At 42.5% G+C, this 18,544-nt stretch overlaps 1 protein-coding gene across 4 annotated transcripts in view; it reads right to left on the bottom strand.

Annotated features, from left to right (window-relative positions):
• NBEA (neurobeachin) overlaps positions 1-18,544 on the bottom strand; it is a 1,052,497-nt gene that overhangs the window by 743,479 nt on the left and 290,474 nt on the right. For all 4 annotated transcript variants that reach the window (XM_082246613.1, XM_082246612.1, XM_082246614.1 and 1 more), the window contains exon 9: positions 1,678-1,875. In XM_082246613.1, coding sequence (XP_082102739.1) covers positions 1,678-1,875 — 198 coding nt within the window. The remainder of the gene's footprint in view (positions 1-1,677; positions 1,876-18,544) is intronic.

The raw sequence follows: 18,544 nt of genomic DNA, 5'->3' as shown, positions 1-18,544 counted from the left end.
TGGGAGAAATACCAGGGTTGCAAAGGTTGCACTTGCAACCGGGCCCTGATGCTCTACCACCCGGGGGGCTCCCTAGTCTCCTCTTGCTGTCTTGCCCCTGCTATTGACAGCGCTGGTCTGGCATCTGTCTCCTTGGCAGTGGCAGCAGTCTATTAGGATCCAGTGTTGGTGACATTATGGGGCTGATGGGTGCATGCAGGAGAAGGCTGGCACTATTGGTTGTAGACAGCTGAGCTCCCAACTGGTCACCTAGCAGCGGTAACCCTGTATAACCTTCTCTGTTGACATGCTGCTTGGGGTGTGATCAAAGTGATGCTCCCAGTCAGATCTAATAAACACAATATTTATTAGAGTCAAGAGTATAATTTATATTTATATATATATATATATATATATATATATATATATATATATATATATATATAAACCATATATTCAGCAGCCATGTGGGCTCCATACCTGTTGTTGTCTCTGATCAATAAAACTACTATCATAATTAGCCCATGTGCACATTGGTCTGATTTGACATGCTTGACGTGCTAAGGTCGGCCATAGACAGTTCAAATCCTGGTCGGATCAGAGGGAACTGGCTGAGATTTGAACCATGTATGGGCGGGCTGAATGTACCCAAGTTGATCGATTGATCGTTCAACTTGGGTACAACCAGCCTGGTGAATTCTCTTATGATTACTGCTAGTGGTTGCTATAGCTGCTAGCGATAATCACAGTTTATTGGGAGCAGAGCAGGGATTGCCGTCAGCACTGTCTATGTTGATGGGGGAATCGTGTAAATTTTTTCGTGCAATCTGTGGCTGCAGGAAAGAATTTGCACCATCCATGGTCAGTCTAACTGGAAATGAAAGATTGTGAAGGACTTGGAAGAGCAGAGGGGAAGGAGATAGGGACAGTTGATTGATCACAGTGTAGTGTAGTGCTCACTCACTCACGGCCGACCAAGGCTGGAAGCTCAGGCATCATTGACACAGCCAAGGAAGGTAATCTGTAGCTGCCGATTTTCATATTTCCCGCCCACATGTCCACCCTCTTTCAGATACAGCTGCATGCCGGGGATAGTGTGGGCAGGACAGGCAGATGCAGGAGGAGCAGGGGTGGGAGGAGGAGCTGTATTCTTCTCTGCTCTCCAGTCCGTGAGGGGAGTGGGTTGTGTTCGCTGGGCTGTTTAAGAGTGTCATAGACACTCGGCTCAACTGCAATGACCAGTCTCTGAAGTTACAGGCTGTTTTTTCAAACTACCACTGAGATAATGGGAGGCTTTGGGCCCCCCCCCCCCCCCACAGTGGTGGAACTCCAGAGCCTGGTCACAAGTGCGACTTCTGCAACCCTGGTAGTTCAGCCACTGCACCTGTCATCAGTAGTAAAAGTCTGGATCAGAAGAATCTACAATTTCACACAAAGTTGAAAATGTTTGCCCTATACAAGCAATTTGGCAGGAATTTATACAAACCAGGGTGTCTGGGGCTCCAGAGAACTATCCAGATGACCTCTGGAAACATCAGAGGGCTCATAAATCACTGATCTCCCTTTAGATTTCAGGGGCAGAAGTAGCACTGCACATCACATTCATCAATTTGGAACTTCGACGAACACACCACCATAGGATAGGAACATTAATGGTACATTTACTAAAAGAAAATGCACAAAATATTAACAACCTACCTGTAACATTAGAGCATGGGGTGAATGCACAAATATAGAAGCGTTTTCCTTTGGTGACGATTCAAGGCAGAGCTGGGCATCAGTGGCCTTTGCGTTGTATGTGAACGCTATACTGCTTGCAAGTTTCCCATCATACAGGACCTGTTTGTGGTGTTCAGCCAGATGGATATCACTTTCAGACTTAAACTTGAAGGTACTCTAGGGAAACACAAAGCAAAATAAATAAGAATTTGAGATAATAAGTTGATACAAACAGTTTAAAAGTTTGAATTTCTGTATTCTTTGGATAGAAGGAAATGGTTAAAACATGTCAGTCTTGTACTTTCTATGTCCCCACTTTAGAGATTTACCTTAACTTCTTTTCCTTAGACATAACAGAAAGTAAGAGACAATCTCTCTAAAGCGAGGGAAATTCTTTAGAATAGTCGTCACCGCAGCAAAAGTGTGCCTTGTGGAAATATTTAGCCTCCATTTCTTTTTGGTGACAACACAAACATTTTGGATTTTCCCTCACTTTTGACTCTGTTGACAATGGTCATCTGCAGAGCTGCCATTAGAAATCATAGGGTCCCTCTCCATCTGCCTGTGTACCTCGAAAGCCAGCAACACTGTGGGGTGGGGGGCCCAGGCTCACAGGGTGGAATCAGATGTGGGCAGTACAAGGAGGGGGATGGGTGTGGCAGGATGGACAATTACAGAATGGTGCACTGTGTCTCACCCTTCAGCAGCTGAAATCCGGCAGGAGGGAGAAACTGTCTTTCAGCTCCTGGTTTGAGAGACACAGACACATTGAATCATTCTGTAATTGTCCCGCCGCACCGATCCTCTGCTGTCCGGACCCCCTACATTGGATGGGAGGACAATTACAGAATGATGCACTGTGTCTGTGTCCTTCCCTCCAGCAGCTGAAAGCCGGCAGGAGGGAGACGGGGAGAAACTGGCTTTCAGCTCCTGGGAGGGAAAGACACAGACACAGTGCATCGTTCTGTAATTGTCCCTCCGCACTGATTCCCTGCTGTCTGGGCCCCCTACAGAAGGTCCAGTGGTACCACGCTATCGGTTAAACTGGTAATCAGGACACATATAATAACTCTTCCAAGAATGTACATGATACGTCAACAAAAACAGATTTTCTAATCCTTCCGTATTGTATCCAAAACAAAAAGATACTTTTGGCTCGGCCCCGCCGCTCGCTCCCTCGTCACTGGTTATGACCGACAACAGCAGCAGCTAATGGCTCCCACTGCTGTATCTGAGCCAATGAGGAGGGAGAGAGCCTCTGCTCTCATGCACATTGATGAAATAAGATTGGGTTTAGGTAAAGGTGATGAGGTGCCTGCATTAGCTTTCTATTTTCTGTGTTTTTTTTTAACCTGAAAATCCTGCTAATATAAAATATATCCTGTCCCTGAGTAGCTACTGTAGCACCCTCCTAGGTAGGTGCTAGAGAGAGAGTATAGTTTTGGATCTTTTCTGCTTACCAGAAAGATTGCCAGGTAAATCTGTATTGTCCTCTGACTATCAGAGAGTAGGATCAAGCAGGTGTTGTATGCTGCAATACAATACAATAGTATGCTGCAATACATACGATTATTTCCTGGGGTTTGGGATATCTCTTAAATGTTAAAAAAGGTTTGTGTAAGCAAAATGTAAACCACTGTAAAGATTACAAAGGGTTACCTTTATGGACATAAATGTATGGTTAATTCCTATGTGCTTGCTTTTTTTGTGTGCAGAGCCTGCACGCCTTGTCATTAAACTGGGCTCACATCCCATTGGCCTCACTGCCAGCAAGTGATACACTAAGACTATTATAGTAGGAGAACAAAAAGGTACAGAAGGGTAATTCCGGTTAAGAAAAATGAGCAATAAAGAAGCAACAAACTAGGAGAGAACTACTATTCTAGGATCAGGCTGTGTGCATCCTGTTCTTTTCTAACACTAGGTAGAAACGCCGGTTTGTCAGACCACCCACTCATACATTCATTAACAGTACACATTCATTCCTGGCACTGGATCACCGACAGGCTAGGCCAGGCATTATTTTTAGAAGTAAACCCATAAATGATTCAAAATTATGTAGAAGATATAACAAAAAAAGTAGCAGCTCCATGGCCCCACTCGCCCTTATGTGTTTTAATATACAAGGTATATATACAATTTAATTACCGGAATGCCCGCTGTGTAGCACTATGGTGGTGAGTCACACAGTCATTCGCACTAAAGTGTGTTCTGACAAGCTCTAACTAGCATTCGCCTGGATCACAGACCAGTTGACTCAATCTTTATGGAGTGGCAGAAGAAATAATATGCATAGGCGTTGCACTGTTGGCGGAAAGTGAGTGACAGGAATCTGGAGCAGTGGATGAACATTTTACATGAAAATTGGCAAAAGTGCAAGTGAAACTTCGAGATGCGCCGAAATTTCGGCAGCCGAAAATGGTGTTTTTGGCATTTTGCCAATAAAGAAAAACCGCGTGCGATTTTGCCACGATTTTACTGAGTTTATGGTGTGCTTTTTCATAGGTCATGTGACTCAAAAACCACATCAAAAACGGAACACAGGTGCCTTATTGATGCGTTCTTGCTATGTTTTTAATACATTTCAACGGGGAGGTGTGTTTTTTTTTTTTAATTGACCAAAACCGCAACAAGCAAATTTTTTAAACACCACAACGGAAGCGCAAGAGACCAGTGTGAACACATACATAAAATTTAAAGGGATACATTTTTCTTGAACTTTTCTTGCGCTAATAATGGCCTACAAATTCATATTCATTTAAATTCATGATATTCAATAAAAAGTCAAATATAATACAATTGTTTAAAAAACATTTTTTTAAAAAACTAGTTTTCGTTTCTGGTTTTTGGCTAAGTGCATCCTGCATTTTCGGTACCAAAACTTCCATTTGGTGCACCTCTAGTGAAACTTTAGCTCTGTTACAACAGGCCTATGGTGAACATTCCATAGCTCTGTTACAACAGGCCTATGGTGAACATTCCATGAAGAAATTAACTGTTTGTTTCACAAAAGTTTTATTAAGGCTCCGTTCACATGTAGGCGATTTGGGGCGTTTTTGGGGAGTTTTTCTGCTCTAGGATCAGCTCTCAAAACGCCCAACAAGACAAATCCTATTCATTTCAATGGCCCCTGTTCACATCTGAGCGTTTTGACGCTTTAAGCAAAACGCCCAACGCTCAAAAAAGTACATGAGCTTCTTTTTGGGCAGATTACAGGCGTTTTCCATTGGTTTCTATTCAATCTAAAAACGCCTGCACAAAAAACGCCTGTAAAAACGCCTGTAAATCGCGGTAAAAATCGCTGTAAAATCGCGGAAAAACCGTGCGAAAACGCTACGCTCAGGTGTAAATGTAGCCTTAGTGTTTTTACGAAACATTACAAAGGAGTCATGAACTGGAAGCAATGGTACAATATAAAGGGTACAAATGAAATATCAAAGTAAGCCCCTATTCATACTGATGCAATGTGCCATGCGATTTGACAGTTCCAAATTGCAGGACAAGTTGCAATCTATTGTTGGGCAATGGATCTGTTCAAATTGCCACGACTTTGAAAAAGGTTCCTGTACTACTTTTTGCCGATTTCATTGTGACTTGCATAGGCTTCTGTTAAATGAAGTCACAAGCTGCAATTAAATTAGAGGTGCAAATCGCACTGATCTGCACTGAAGTAGCACGATGTGTAAGTGAGCCACAAAAATCAGTTAGGATGAAATATGCAGAGAGTGATAAAGCTAGGACAAGGTACATATACAGGTGTACTGCAATGAACCATCTAGTTAAAGGAATTCTCTTCGCTAACCGTAAAATGTGCCTTGCTGAACGTAGGAAAAAAAAGGAAGGAAGGGCCCTAAGCTCTTGCAACCAATGGAAGAGGGGTGGGACGGGTATTGAGGGATAGATGCACCCATTGCAAAGGACAGGGCTATAGAGAAATTAGGAACAGAGTAAAAAAAAAAAAAAAAAAAGAAAAGAAGAGAGAAAAGTAGAAATCTTGCCTGGGAGGAGAGAAAAGGAAAAGAAAGGGCCAAACAAGGGGGGGGGGGGTTAGGGCTCGTCCCAGGGACAATTCACAAAGAGGGCAAGTTACAATCTATATTCGTCTGAGTGTTAAAATCAATCCAGGGGCATCAATCCAATTTTATTGTATGCAAAGAGATTTGTCTACAAAGACTGAACTACAAAATTCACATTTATAACACTAACTCATTCAGCATTCTGTCTGACAGTGTTTAAACAGTTAAATGAACAGAAGCCATTGCATGAAAACTGTTTACACATGCATAACCATGAGTATTAACAAATACCAATGGCTTTAATGAAGAGTGCGCATCACATGGCTCATTAACTGCACTTAGGACATTCCACCGACTAGCTGACAAAGAGATAAATAAAGCACGCTGCCACGTTATTCTCATTGCAAACCCAGAAGACTCTTCAAAGGTCTCTTTTGTGTAAAGAGATAATATTTTAAACTGTATCTATGAAATATTGCCAGAAATGACTGACAGCAAACTGTTTCACGGCAACCATGTCAAATTGTCCGAGCATGAACGGATAAGAGAGTTCCATAAAGCGAGCTGTCATTTCCATCTGACATGCTTCTTTAAAATGTTGCAGACAGATGACAGCTACATGAAGACAACGAGCCAGACAATGAAAGTGTTTAGAACATGAGTTCATTGACTTGCAATGTGTTTGTCAGGAGTTTACATGGAGGAGAGGGTTATTGCTCATTTTAGCTGTACATTATCTGTAGAAAATGGGGTGTAGTTAAAATGTGACATTATCCATTCATAACCACATTTTCGGTGACATCCTGCATCAGTCCTTAATTAGCTTTAATAAATACAAAATAGTTTCAATCATAGACCCATAGAATATTGATAATAGACACAGTCTGTGTTGGCCACCTGGAAAACCAGAAATCATTTAATTGGGGCAACCTTCTTCATGTACTCCTAATAGACCTCTAGCAAACAAGGGTGTTAACTAAGCTATATTTTTAAGTTTTATTTTAAGTTTTTTTTTTTCTTGCCTATCCCTAGAACAGTCATTCTCAACTAGGGTTCTGTAGAATCATAGGGTTCATCCAAAGGCTGGTAGGGGTTCCTTGATCAGTGGATGACTGGCCACCTATTTGATAATGCCTGCACAGTTCCAGGAGATTCAGCAAAGTCAGCAGCAGCATGATACAAATTATCTTTTTATAGCTGCCTGTGGATGTGGGTGGCATTCTGACCAGTAAAAATACCCAAAGACCTTTACAAAATAAATTTAATCAAAGGTTCGCTAGGATAAGATGGTTGAGGCTGCCATAGGGAATTACAGTGTTAAAATGTAAAACTTTTGGAATAAAGGAAGGCCTTTTAACATTTTTCTGGGTACTTGAAAAGAAGACTTAAACCCAGGAAGATCTAATATGCAAATATTGACCACAAACCAAGGCTCACCTCCAAATCTCCTCCAATGTGATGGGCAGGTTCAACAACCAAGAATGAGGCACAGGAGGGAGAGGACCAGCCACCAACCTCTCTGTAAATTCAGTATTTGCACATCGGAGTAACAGAAAGGTACACTCAATTTGCCTTCTTTTAACATTTGCCAAAAAAAGGCATATAACAGGCCCAGATTTCACCAGTGGGTGATGCTGCAGGAGAGATCTGTAAACACAGATCTTTGTACTGAGAAAACCCATAACCTGCTAGAAGGGGGTTTCTGTGATATTACATTGAGTCTCAGAATTCTGAATAGGAAAAAAACAAATTTAGGTTTAAAAAAAAAAAAAAAAATTATACTCGTCTAGGTCGATGCAGCGTCGATCCTCCGTTGGCTCTGCAGTGAGAACTGAGTGATCAAACGCTACTGATCGCTCAGTTCCTTCCCTCCACTCTGAGCAGAGAGCCGTGACTGTCAGTCAGCGGCTCTCTGCTTTCCCCTCCAGCGCTCACTGGACCGATGGGCTGGGCTGGGCAGGGGGCGGGAGGGGCTTGCTCAGGGTCTCAGCAGATGGCTGAGAGGCTGATCCAGGTGGCAGTCCAGGCTTTCGGGTGGATGCCAACCATATGGTCACAATCTTTTCCGAGCCTGGACCAGCTCAATGAACAAGCCATAGGAGTGCAAAACGAAATGCAAAAAATATTTGGCCATACTTCTCTTTTAAGCACAAGTCCACCCAAAACTGATGACTGGCAAATTCTGGGGGAAATCTGAAGATTTCATTACCAGTTGGTAATGTACCCCTGTAAAACCTGCACCCCACTATCCCCGTTGAAGCCATTAAATGTGCTTGGCATAAGCCAACATCTCTACGTTTCTCTAGGATGAGATCCATGCAGCACTGGATTCTCTTCGATCAAGACCACACAAAGATGCAAGGACACAGCATGGTTTGCCATGAAGGTAAACAGGGGTCGAGCAAGAATCTCCCACAAATCTGATCTATAAGTCTATGATGGTTTATCCCTTCAATGAAGAAAAAAAAAAAACTGATGAATCAGAAACATAAGCTAAAAGACAGCTAGTTCATTTGGACAGACTTGAAGATGAGCAGACCACTCTCTACTTATAAGTGGAAAAACTATGAAGCCGTTGTAATGAAGCGATGTTAAACTTTCTTTTTCCGGGCTGTGATCTCTGTTCACTTGGTAATAGATCATTAGTTTTAAGCATTACATTTTTCCTTTTCCCAGAGAAGGGACAAGCTATATTTAGCAAGAAATAAAAAGACATCAAACATTTTAAATCTCTTTCCCTACTCTTTTGCCAAGTGAACCAAGAATGTCATATTTAATCATGTTAAGAATTTCGTTCCATTGGTTTTGCTGGCAGATTCATTCGGCATTCGATACTTTCAACCAAACAAGTACATTTAATGAACTGTGCGGTTGCTACAGGGTTTGATATGCATTGATCTGAAGGGCTGTATGACCCAGGTTAGCTCATTAAAGCTACAAATAATTTAGATACTGCATACTGTAGTTTTTTTTTTGCCCTTTAAATGAAAAACGTGTGCCAGCTTCAAGAGCCCACAGTATATTAGTGCATAATCAACTGCAGATACATCATATACTGCTAAGATTTGTCCAGCACACTACATACAGGCAATCCGAGTTACAAACATCCAACATATGTACGACTCATAATTCCAAAAGGAGAGAGATAACAGGAAGTGAGGGGAAATCTACCCCTAGGAAGAGAAATTCACTCCTGTAAGAATTATCACGGGAAAAAGGGGTCTCCACTTAAGCTTTATCACCAATCCTTGTTTCCAGAACAACCCAAACTTTTCAAAATCCAACTGTCACAGGCACAGAAAGCAAGGTGAAATCTGAACAGGGCCACAGACCCTAAAAAAACGTTAACCCTTCTCTATGCTATCCCAAAAACGCAAAAATTAATTTTTTGGGGGAGCATAGTCAGCCGGCGAGTGTAATGGCCGCTGCACACTGGGGAGAGATTCAGAGCGACGTAGGTCTGTATAGACAGACAGTCCACAGCCATCCAGCCTCTTCACGACCCAGACACCTTCCTTGAGCATGTTCTGCAAGAGGAAAGACTACCACTGGCCAAAAAAGCTGACGGCCTTCTTTCTAAAAACTGGCACCTAAGGTCAATAGCAGGCAAGATAGTGCCCGCACGGTCGTGGCGCACTGCTCCTACACATATCTCCATGATTCTATACAGGGAGATCCAGAGCCACAAATAATGCCCCTGTCTCCAAGGGAATCAGCAGGGGGGAATCACACTTTCTGGAAGCCCAGCTAGGGCCAGAATGAGAATAAATGATTCATTATCCTCATAGCAGGATACAGCTCCATCATTTAACCATCTCCAATCGAACCAGGCCCTGCAGTCTTCTATGGCATCTTTTCCTAAAACAGGCCAGCCTGTGCTGGACACAACATTAAAAGACATGCTTGTCTCACTGTCTGACCTCTCATCACTCATAAACAAGTTTTCCTCCGATCTGCAGAGTCAGGGTCTTACATTGAAGATAAGATGGAGGAATGCACCACAACTGTGAACGATCTTGTAGACGCATATGATGAAGTCAAAGATGATCAGTCCTGGATAAGAGCTAAACTAGCGGACCTGGCACACCCAAATCGGTGCCATCTGCTGACCTCCGGAAATTTGCAAGCGACCTCATGCACACTATTCTTCCCAACGCTACGCCACTTGAAATCTCCATCAATCGCACTCATCGGGTATCCAAACCAACTCACCTAGCAGATTCGGTACCCAGGGATGTACTTTTGAGGGTACACTTCATCCGTGCAAAAGAAGTGCTCCTCGCGGCTGCCAGATCTACTGTAACGCTTCCTGCACCATTCAAAAGTGTTCAGCTCTTTCCAGATCTCTCTAAGTATACTCTCAAACTGCAAAGACAACTCGGCCCTGTTACTAAAGCACTGCATAATTATAAAATTCAATACACAGTCACCACCTTTACAGGAGGGATGAAACTCCTCTATACTTGGGGTATTATCTTGGAGCAACCGCAAGAAACCACTCTTCCTCCGGCACAGCGCAAACCTCCATACAACCGCCACAATCAATAGAAGAAGTTTAACGCACACCTGCAAACACCTACCCGTGGACGGCTATCCACATCATAGACATCCTCTCCCTTGTTCATGGCTCAATGTTCTGCTAATTAGTTGTTCTACTTGACTGTTTCCCCACCACTGCGGATCTTCTGAGTTCAGCCCATTAAATCTGCCACAGACTACACCGCACTAGTCCAACTTTGTTCGCTAAGTTGTTCTTTTACGTTTGTGTTGACTTTTGTTTACCGTGGTAATATTCCAGCTTCGGCGTGGCGATCTAGTCTTTTCCCAACCATGCACATCCACCTGCAGTCGATCTACAGTCTCTTCCCAACCAGGCACATCCACCTGCAGAACACCACCACATAACAACAACCAGGTACCTTCTCCAGTCTCAACTAAGTGCCTGAGGTTCCTCCACCACACGTTTCCATATCAACAATGCCACCAAATCAATCAATGCGAATGGTCTCGTCAAATTACACTCTCTATGAAAAACCGCCCAAGCTCATATTTGTGATATTTTATGTGCTCAAGAGACACACTTTTCATCCACTGCAGCCTCCAGATGCTCCACCAAGCACTTCCCTTACATCTTCCATGCTTCCTTCGCCTCTAAAAAATGGGGTGTCCTGATTTCTATCAAAGACTTTGTTACCTTCCAGTCTCACCAAACAATCCTAGATCCGAATGGTCAGTATATTGTACTGATTTGCACTATTAATAATATTCCTCATACTTTGTTGAACATTTACTCTCCTAATGTTTGCCAAATGTGCTTCCTTAAGAAACACATGCAATCAAGCCAATCCAACAAGGTCACGTGATAATATTTCAATTTAGTCCCAGATGTCCACTTAGACTCATCCACTACAGCTAAACGCCATGAGTCTCCTCTGACAAAAAACCATGCTTAATCATGATGTGTTGCATTATCACCATGGGTACGAACAGGGCTATACATACTTTTCTCCACCCCATAAAATGTATTCACGTATAGATCTTTTTCTTACCGATAAACCGCTTCTCCAAAAAGTTCAATCTTCAGCTATCCATACCATATCCTGGTCTGACCACACACTCATCAGCATCTCTATTGCAGACTTCGCATCACGTTCCAAAACCAATCTCTGGTGTGCTAACAAATTTCTATTGCAACATCCGGCATATGTCAAAGAGCTCAACACCCAGCTTTCTGAATTCTTCTCCAATATTGTGGATTGAGTACTCAACTCCAGTATGGTATGGAACACGCATAAAGCCTTTATTAGAGGTGTACTTATACAAATGAGTTTAAGCATGAAAAAGGAGAGGATGCAGCGTCTAGATGCCCTCATGGCCAAAATAACAGATTTGTAAAAACAAAATAAGACGAGTCCACAAACACTGTACTTGGCCAAACTTCTATCCCTACGGCAAGAACTTAGAACTCTTCTCTTACATTCCTTTGAGAAGGTGCAATGTAAATTGAAAGCTACATCCTACTTCCCTTCTAATAAAGCGGGAAAGGCACTAGCTCGCCGCCTTAAGGGACACCAAGCTAAAACTGAAATAGCTTATTTAACTCACCCTCACTCTAAAGACAAATTATTAAATCCTTAAAGCACCACTGATGCCTTTATTGTCTATTATAGCGATTTGTATAATATCAAACTAGACTCTTCGACATATCTACAGAGGCTATTAACATCTTAACTATATTAACCTGCCAACCCTAAAAGAACAATTAAAACTCCCTCAACGAGCCCTTCACGGCAACTGAATTGCAATCGGTTATCAAATCCCTCCCTGCGGGGGAAAGCCCCTGGCTCCACCGGGCTTACTAGTGAATACAAACAATTCTCCCAAATACCAACTCCTCACATTGCTATTTTTTCTTTTTTTTTCTTTAATGACGCTGCCTCCTCTTCCCTTTAAAATGTTACAGGCATTAATAATAAACCCACCCAAAGCCAGGGAAAGAGCCGACCGCTCCTCAAAATTCCAGCCCAATCTCCTTACTGAATCCCGACCTAAAAATCTATGTAAGAGCTATCGCTGCTCGACTAAAATGACATACTGCCCATTCTGATGCATTGGGATCAGTAAGGCTTCACCCAAGGATGCTGAGCGTCCGATGCCACTATAAGACTTAAACATTATTCATCATGGCAAATCCAGTGGAACGCCTTCTTTGCTTCTATCCTTAGATGCAGAGAAGGCGTTCAATAGGATACACTTGATCTACCTCCACAGAGTCCTTCTCAAACTTGGTTTAAGTAGATTACAAGCTATCTATACCACCCCTTTCAGCAAAGGCACACTCCTCAGAAATGCTATCACAAAAATTTCGCATAACCAATGGTACAAGACAAGTTTCCCCCCTTCCCCATCTTGATATTTAATCTACTCATGAAACCTCTGGCAGAACACATCGGAACCAACCCTCTAATTTCTGGTTTTATTATAGAATGGGAGTCTCACAAAATCATCTTATTTGCAGACAACGTCGTTCTTACAAACACAAACGCAGCTCCTTCCCTGGCATTAGTGCAGAAAATCCTCCACTGGTTCAGTACAGTATCATACTACAAAGTGAATGAAACAAAATTGTTTATTCTTGACTTAGATCTAAATGCCCCAACTAGGAACCTACTAAAATCCTAATTTCCTTACACCTGGTCTAGTATCAGTATATCATATTTAGGCATCCAGCTCACTAAAATCGGTGAAAAGTAATTTTGCAACTAAGTATAAAAGATTCACTAATAAGCTGCAGACTGATTTACAGAAGCTCGCGAAACATGACTTATCCTGGTAAGGGAGGCTAGCATCTTTTAAGAGGATTCATTTGCCACAACTGCTTTACCTCCTTAGAACCCTTCCCATCCCTATTCCCTACTTCTATTTCAAATCCCTCCATTCCTATTCCCTACTTCTATTTCAAATCCCTCCAAACGGTACTAAACAAGTACATCTGGCAGGGTAGAAAACCCTGTGGTGCCCACAACGTTCATTAAAACACAGATTGGCGGGAGGCTCAGGCTATATAGACTTTACATATTATCTGCCCACCATACTAGCACAATTAAGGGACTGGTTCAGACCTTCCCCCTGGACCCTCTGGGAGCAAACAGAATCTTCCTGGTTGCTTGAGACGTCTGTAGGAGCTTGTATTCTAGCTGGCCTTCCTCCTACCATGAAAGTCTCAGTTTAGGCATGGGAAAAAAAAAAAAAAAAAAAAACAGAGCCAGCATTACTGTCCTCACACTCCTACGATTTGATTTTCCCACTTCTGAATACTTTATTCATCTACGTGTGACCCACTGTCTATCTACTCTACCCAACCCCTTCTACTTTCTCCCCTCTAATGCCTTGACCTTTCTAACTCATCCATCCCCTAAACAAAAAGGCATCTCTTCATTCTATAATGCACTGCACAAGCGAGAATTTCATTAAATCTATGTCTCATCTACATTGGGAATCAGACCTGGGGACCTCCTTCTCAGAACAACATTGGCAGAGAGTATTCAAATCAATATATCATTCCACTTGTTGCTCCGCTTTATGCAAACTTTCTCAAAAGAGCTTCCAAACATGGTATCTGACACCTGCGAGATTAGCTTCCTTAGGCCCTCAGACATTGGATTCCTGCTGGAGATGCCAGAAAGGGTCAGTAGACAAATTCTACATTCTATGGACATAACCTTCCCTACTGGTAACACATCTTTTATATCTTAGCAGTCATCTCAAAGTGCCATATTCCCCTCTCCACTGCACTAGCGCTTTTAAATTTAACAATATTCCTACACCCTACAGACAGGTAATAACGCATATCCTACTATCGGCTAGGCTAAGCATAACAAGGCTGTGGAAGTTGGTCCAAGGTCCCACCATCGAGGACACTCTCGAATTAGTGAACACACATTGTAGCTATGAAGTCATGGTGGTATCTAGCCGAGGTGAATACTTCAAAGCCCTATCCTTATGGCAACCATGGTCACAATGGTCCGTTGCAGCAATATACAAGCAACCAAAAAATGTATCAACCTAACGTGTTACTGACAGTCATGACATACCCTACCTGTTATGGATTATATCTTGGGGAAAACATTTTGTTAAACAGAATAAAAATTTGCAGTACTATTCTTGTACGATGCTACAAATCTCTTGCTTCTATTGATCGTTTCACTCAATGGAAAGCTAAATCTGTTCTTGTATCTACTTTGTACATTGTTCTTATTTGTATTGTTAAAAAAACCTTGAAATAAAAATTATTGAAAAGGAGATACTTATTTTTTTGGCTGGAGTTACACTTACCTGTTTCAACTTACATAAAAATGTAACTTAAGAACACACCTACAGTACCTTTCTTGTTTGTAACCCAGGGACTGTCTGTTTATAGTTAAAACCATAGACTGTAGCTTGTGTTGGGGAACTGCCATCAGAATTTCAGGGTAAACTCAATACCTGCAGATTTCCTAATAACATGCCTTCAGAGCAAACCAACCAGATTAGAGTTTTTATCTTACCAAGTGTGGGGTAGATAAAGAGGGCCATTCCCTCCTACACAACAGCACAATTTGTGTACTTTATCCCATTTAGGCATGATTTATATGGGTTTATAGGGGGCCACAGAAAATTTAAATAGAGAATTCCAATTGCTTCTTGTGTCAGAGACATAACAGCAAGTATGAGCAATGTGTGCGGGAAAATTCCAACTTTCAAATTATCTTGCAGGTTGCCCCACTTAACCAATTCTTTAAACCCGTTTAGGTGACAAATTTACTTGTATTATTTTTTCTCAATTAACGTTAGGTAGAATTCACCAATGAGGTAAACAGCAACAATCCCATAACCTTCCTTATTCCAAAAAATAAAAAGGTTGTTTTTTTTTTAATTAGTGGCTAAATAACATGTTTAGTGGGTATGTTCAGGCACCTAAATGCACTTCTTAATTTTGTGTAAATATGGTGGCCTCCATAAAAGTGTGACGCTCTAAAGGGAAAAAAGTGACTATCTTTTGCAATTGCTATTTCCTTCAATTTCCTCCTAACTCCCCTCATTCCCTATGAATTGTTAAGTCTGCTTACAATTATGGACTAATAGTGAGTCAAGGAATGTGGATGAGCCCTGGAGTCTGGATGCAAAGAGAGCAGTCAGAGAAGGGCTGGAGCACACTCTCCTTTCTTTCAGCATCTCCAGCCCTATAATAAAAGAAAACCCCTTTAACGTGTAAAGTATTGTGATGAACTGGACACTATCCACTGCCCGATGATGACAAGAACTGGTTATAAACTCTTGTTTGGGATAAAACACTTCAAATAAAATGTAGTGATTACTGCAGTAGACAAACACCCGACTGCAGAACAGCCATATATTTTTGCATCCCTTCAATATACATAATCCAGAAATAAGAAACTAGGACCATAAACACTGTGCTAATTAACGTTTGCATAGGGTGAACATTTACAAGCAAAGGCATTTATTTAGCATGGTATAAACACAGCAAAACAGAGGGATATCAGACAACACACGAAAACACAACCTGCAGGGTATGATAACATGCTGTCAAAACTCGCTTTCCAATGCCAACTAGGTGAAAATTTCTAAATAATTCCCAACAGGTGTTTCAACATTTATGGGATAGAAGGATCATCTATGATAATCTGATATAGGGCTCTGCAGGGGGTATCACATGAGCCGAGCCAAACAAAATACATTTTACACACCATGATTGTTAAATAATAAAAACATACAGATAAAAAAACAAACATAAAAGCAGGTGGTATTAGACTCAATAGAAAACATGGCAAAAAGAGCATGCTGGGTGTTGTAGTTCTACAGAGATGGATGGTAATCCACTTGGTAATCATTCTTAAGTGGGGCTTGGTAGTGTTTACTAGTTCTGTAATGTATGCATCTCCTGCATGCTATGGGTAAAATCTATATATGTTTTGGGGACAAACCTGGTTATGTGTGCAGAAAACGATTTTTACATGTTGGTGCTGTCCACGCTCCTAATGTTGTGTTTTTTTCCCCACTATGGATGTGCACCACTGGATTTTGGTCTACAGCTCTTTTCATCTCCAGATGTGCTTGTTTGCCATCGCATACCATTATTTCCAGCAAAAAAACTTCACCAGGGACCACCCCTATCCACCCCCCACTGCCCCTATCCCTACTCACACACCCATTAGAACCTGGACTCACAGGGGCATACGTCACATACAGGATCTATATGAACATAATGTCCTTAAACCATTTCCTTCCATACAAAGTACTTACTCTCTACCCACTTCAGAATACTTTACCTATGTGCGAATGACCCACTCCTTTTTGCACAACCCTTACCTAATACAGCTGATCAACAAACTGGCCTGGCAATACTTCATTGACCACAACACAAAAAAAAAAAAAAAAAAAAGGCATCTCACTCTTTTACCACCTCCTTTAAGACAAAAAAATGGATTTTTGTAAGAACTTACCGTAAAATCCTTTTCTCTTAAGCTCATTGACAGACGTAGTCTTCTTGATTCTCAAGAGCTGGGTTATGTTGTCTCCGCAGGAGTAGGACTAGGCAGAAAGACAAAACGTTCTGGCTCCACCTTAGGGGCAGTCCCTGAGGGTATATCCTCCCTCTCTCTGCTACAGGGAATCAGTTCTGTTTTATAGCAGTACAGAGAATTTAACCCAACCCAACTCAATGATAGAGGGGCGGGTACTACGTCTGTCAATGAGCTTAAGAGAAAAGGATTTTACGGTAAGTTCTTACAAAAATCCATTTTTCTCTATCGCTCATTGACAGACGTAGTCTTCTTGATTCTCAAGAGCTGGGACATCCAGAAGCAGTGCCACAAATGAGGGGTGGGATTGACAAAATCAAATCCAATCTAGAAGGCCCAACCGGTGCCAAACTAGAAGTTTTAAAGGCTCATTATAAACAAAGAATGAGACTAAAGAAAAAAATTTTCCAACGGAAAAAAACCCTCGAGGTAGACCACTGGTCTCCTCAAATTGCGGCCTGCAAAACCTTGCGGCCAAATGAGGCATCAGACGATGCCATTACATCAACTTTATAATGTTTAGAAAAGGTATGCACCGACGACCAGGTAGCCGCCTTGCACACCTGGACCACTGACGCCTGATGGCGAAAGGCCCATGACGCACTAAGTGCCCGAGTGGAGTGCGCCTTAACAGGGAACGGGGGCTCCCGACCCTTAATAGAATAAGCCTGCACTACCGTCTGTCTGATCCATCTGGAAATGGTCGCGGCAGATGCAGGCAACCCCTTTTTGGGTCCATCTGGGATCACAAAAAGTGAATCCGTCTTGCGAAACGAGTCTGTCGTTTTCAAGTATACCCTGATCGCCCGGACCACATCCAAGGAGTGTAAAGCAAACTCCCGAGGATGACTGGGCTTAGGACACAGGGAAGGTAATACAATTTCTTCATTCAGATGAAATTCTGAAACCACTTTTGGTAGGAAGGATGGATTCGGACGAAGAACCACCTTATCTCTATGAACCACCAGATATGGTGAACGACAAGATAATGCGGCCAGTTCTGACACCCTGCGTGCAGAAGTAATAGCCACCAAGAAGGCCACCTTCTGGGACAACGTGGGTAGAGGAATCTCCCTAATATCTTCAAAGGGAGGTTTCTGAAGAACCGACAACACTAAATTAAGATCCCAGGGGGGTAACGGCGCATGCACTGGCGGAGCCAGATGTCGCACCCCCTGGATGAAGTTCCGCACCAAGGAATGAGTAGCCAAAGGCTTCTGAAAGAAGATGGCTAATGCTGAGACCTGACCCTTGATAGTACTCAAGGCCAGTTTCTGCTCAACCCCTTGTTGCAGAAAAGCCAATATTCGACTAATCGAATAAGACCGAGGACGGAACCCCAAAGGTTCACACCATGCAATGTAGGACTTCCATGTGCGATGATAAATCTTTCTGGAAGTCGCTTTCCTTGCTTCAACTAGAGTAGGAATAACTGAAGCTGACAAACCTTTGTCCTTCAGCACCTGGGTCTCAATAGCCAGGCCGTTAAAGCCAGCGATCGTAAAGCAGGATGGAAGATCGGTCCCTGAGACAGTAGATCCTCCCTGAGAGGAAGTCTCCATGGGACGTCCGCCACCAGTCTGACCAGGTCGGCGTACCAAGCTCGACGAGGCCAGTCCGGAGCTACCAGGATTACTGGGATTCCTTCCTCCTCTATCCTGCGAAGAAGTCTTGGCAGTAACGCGAGAGGAGGGAAGGCATATATTAGCTGGTATTGCCCCCACGGGGCGATCAGTGCGTCTGCGGTTT

The sequence above is a fragment of the Pelophylax lessonae genome, assembly GCF_965119305.1.
Source record: "Pelophylax lessonae genome assembly, chromosome: 2".
Lineage (NCBI taxonomy): Eukaryota > Metazoa > Chordata > Amphibia > Anura > Ranidae > Pelophylax > Pelophylax lessonae.
This window is presented reverse-complemented; position numbering and strand designations above follow the sequence as displayed.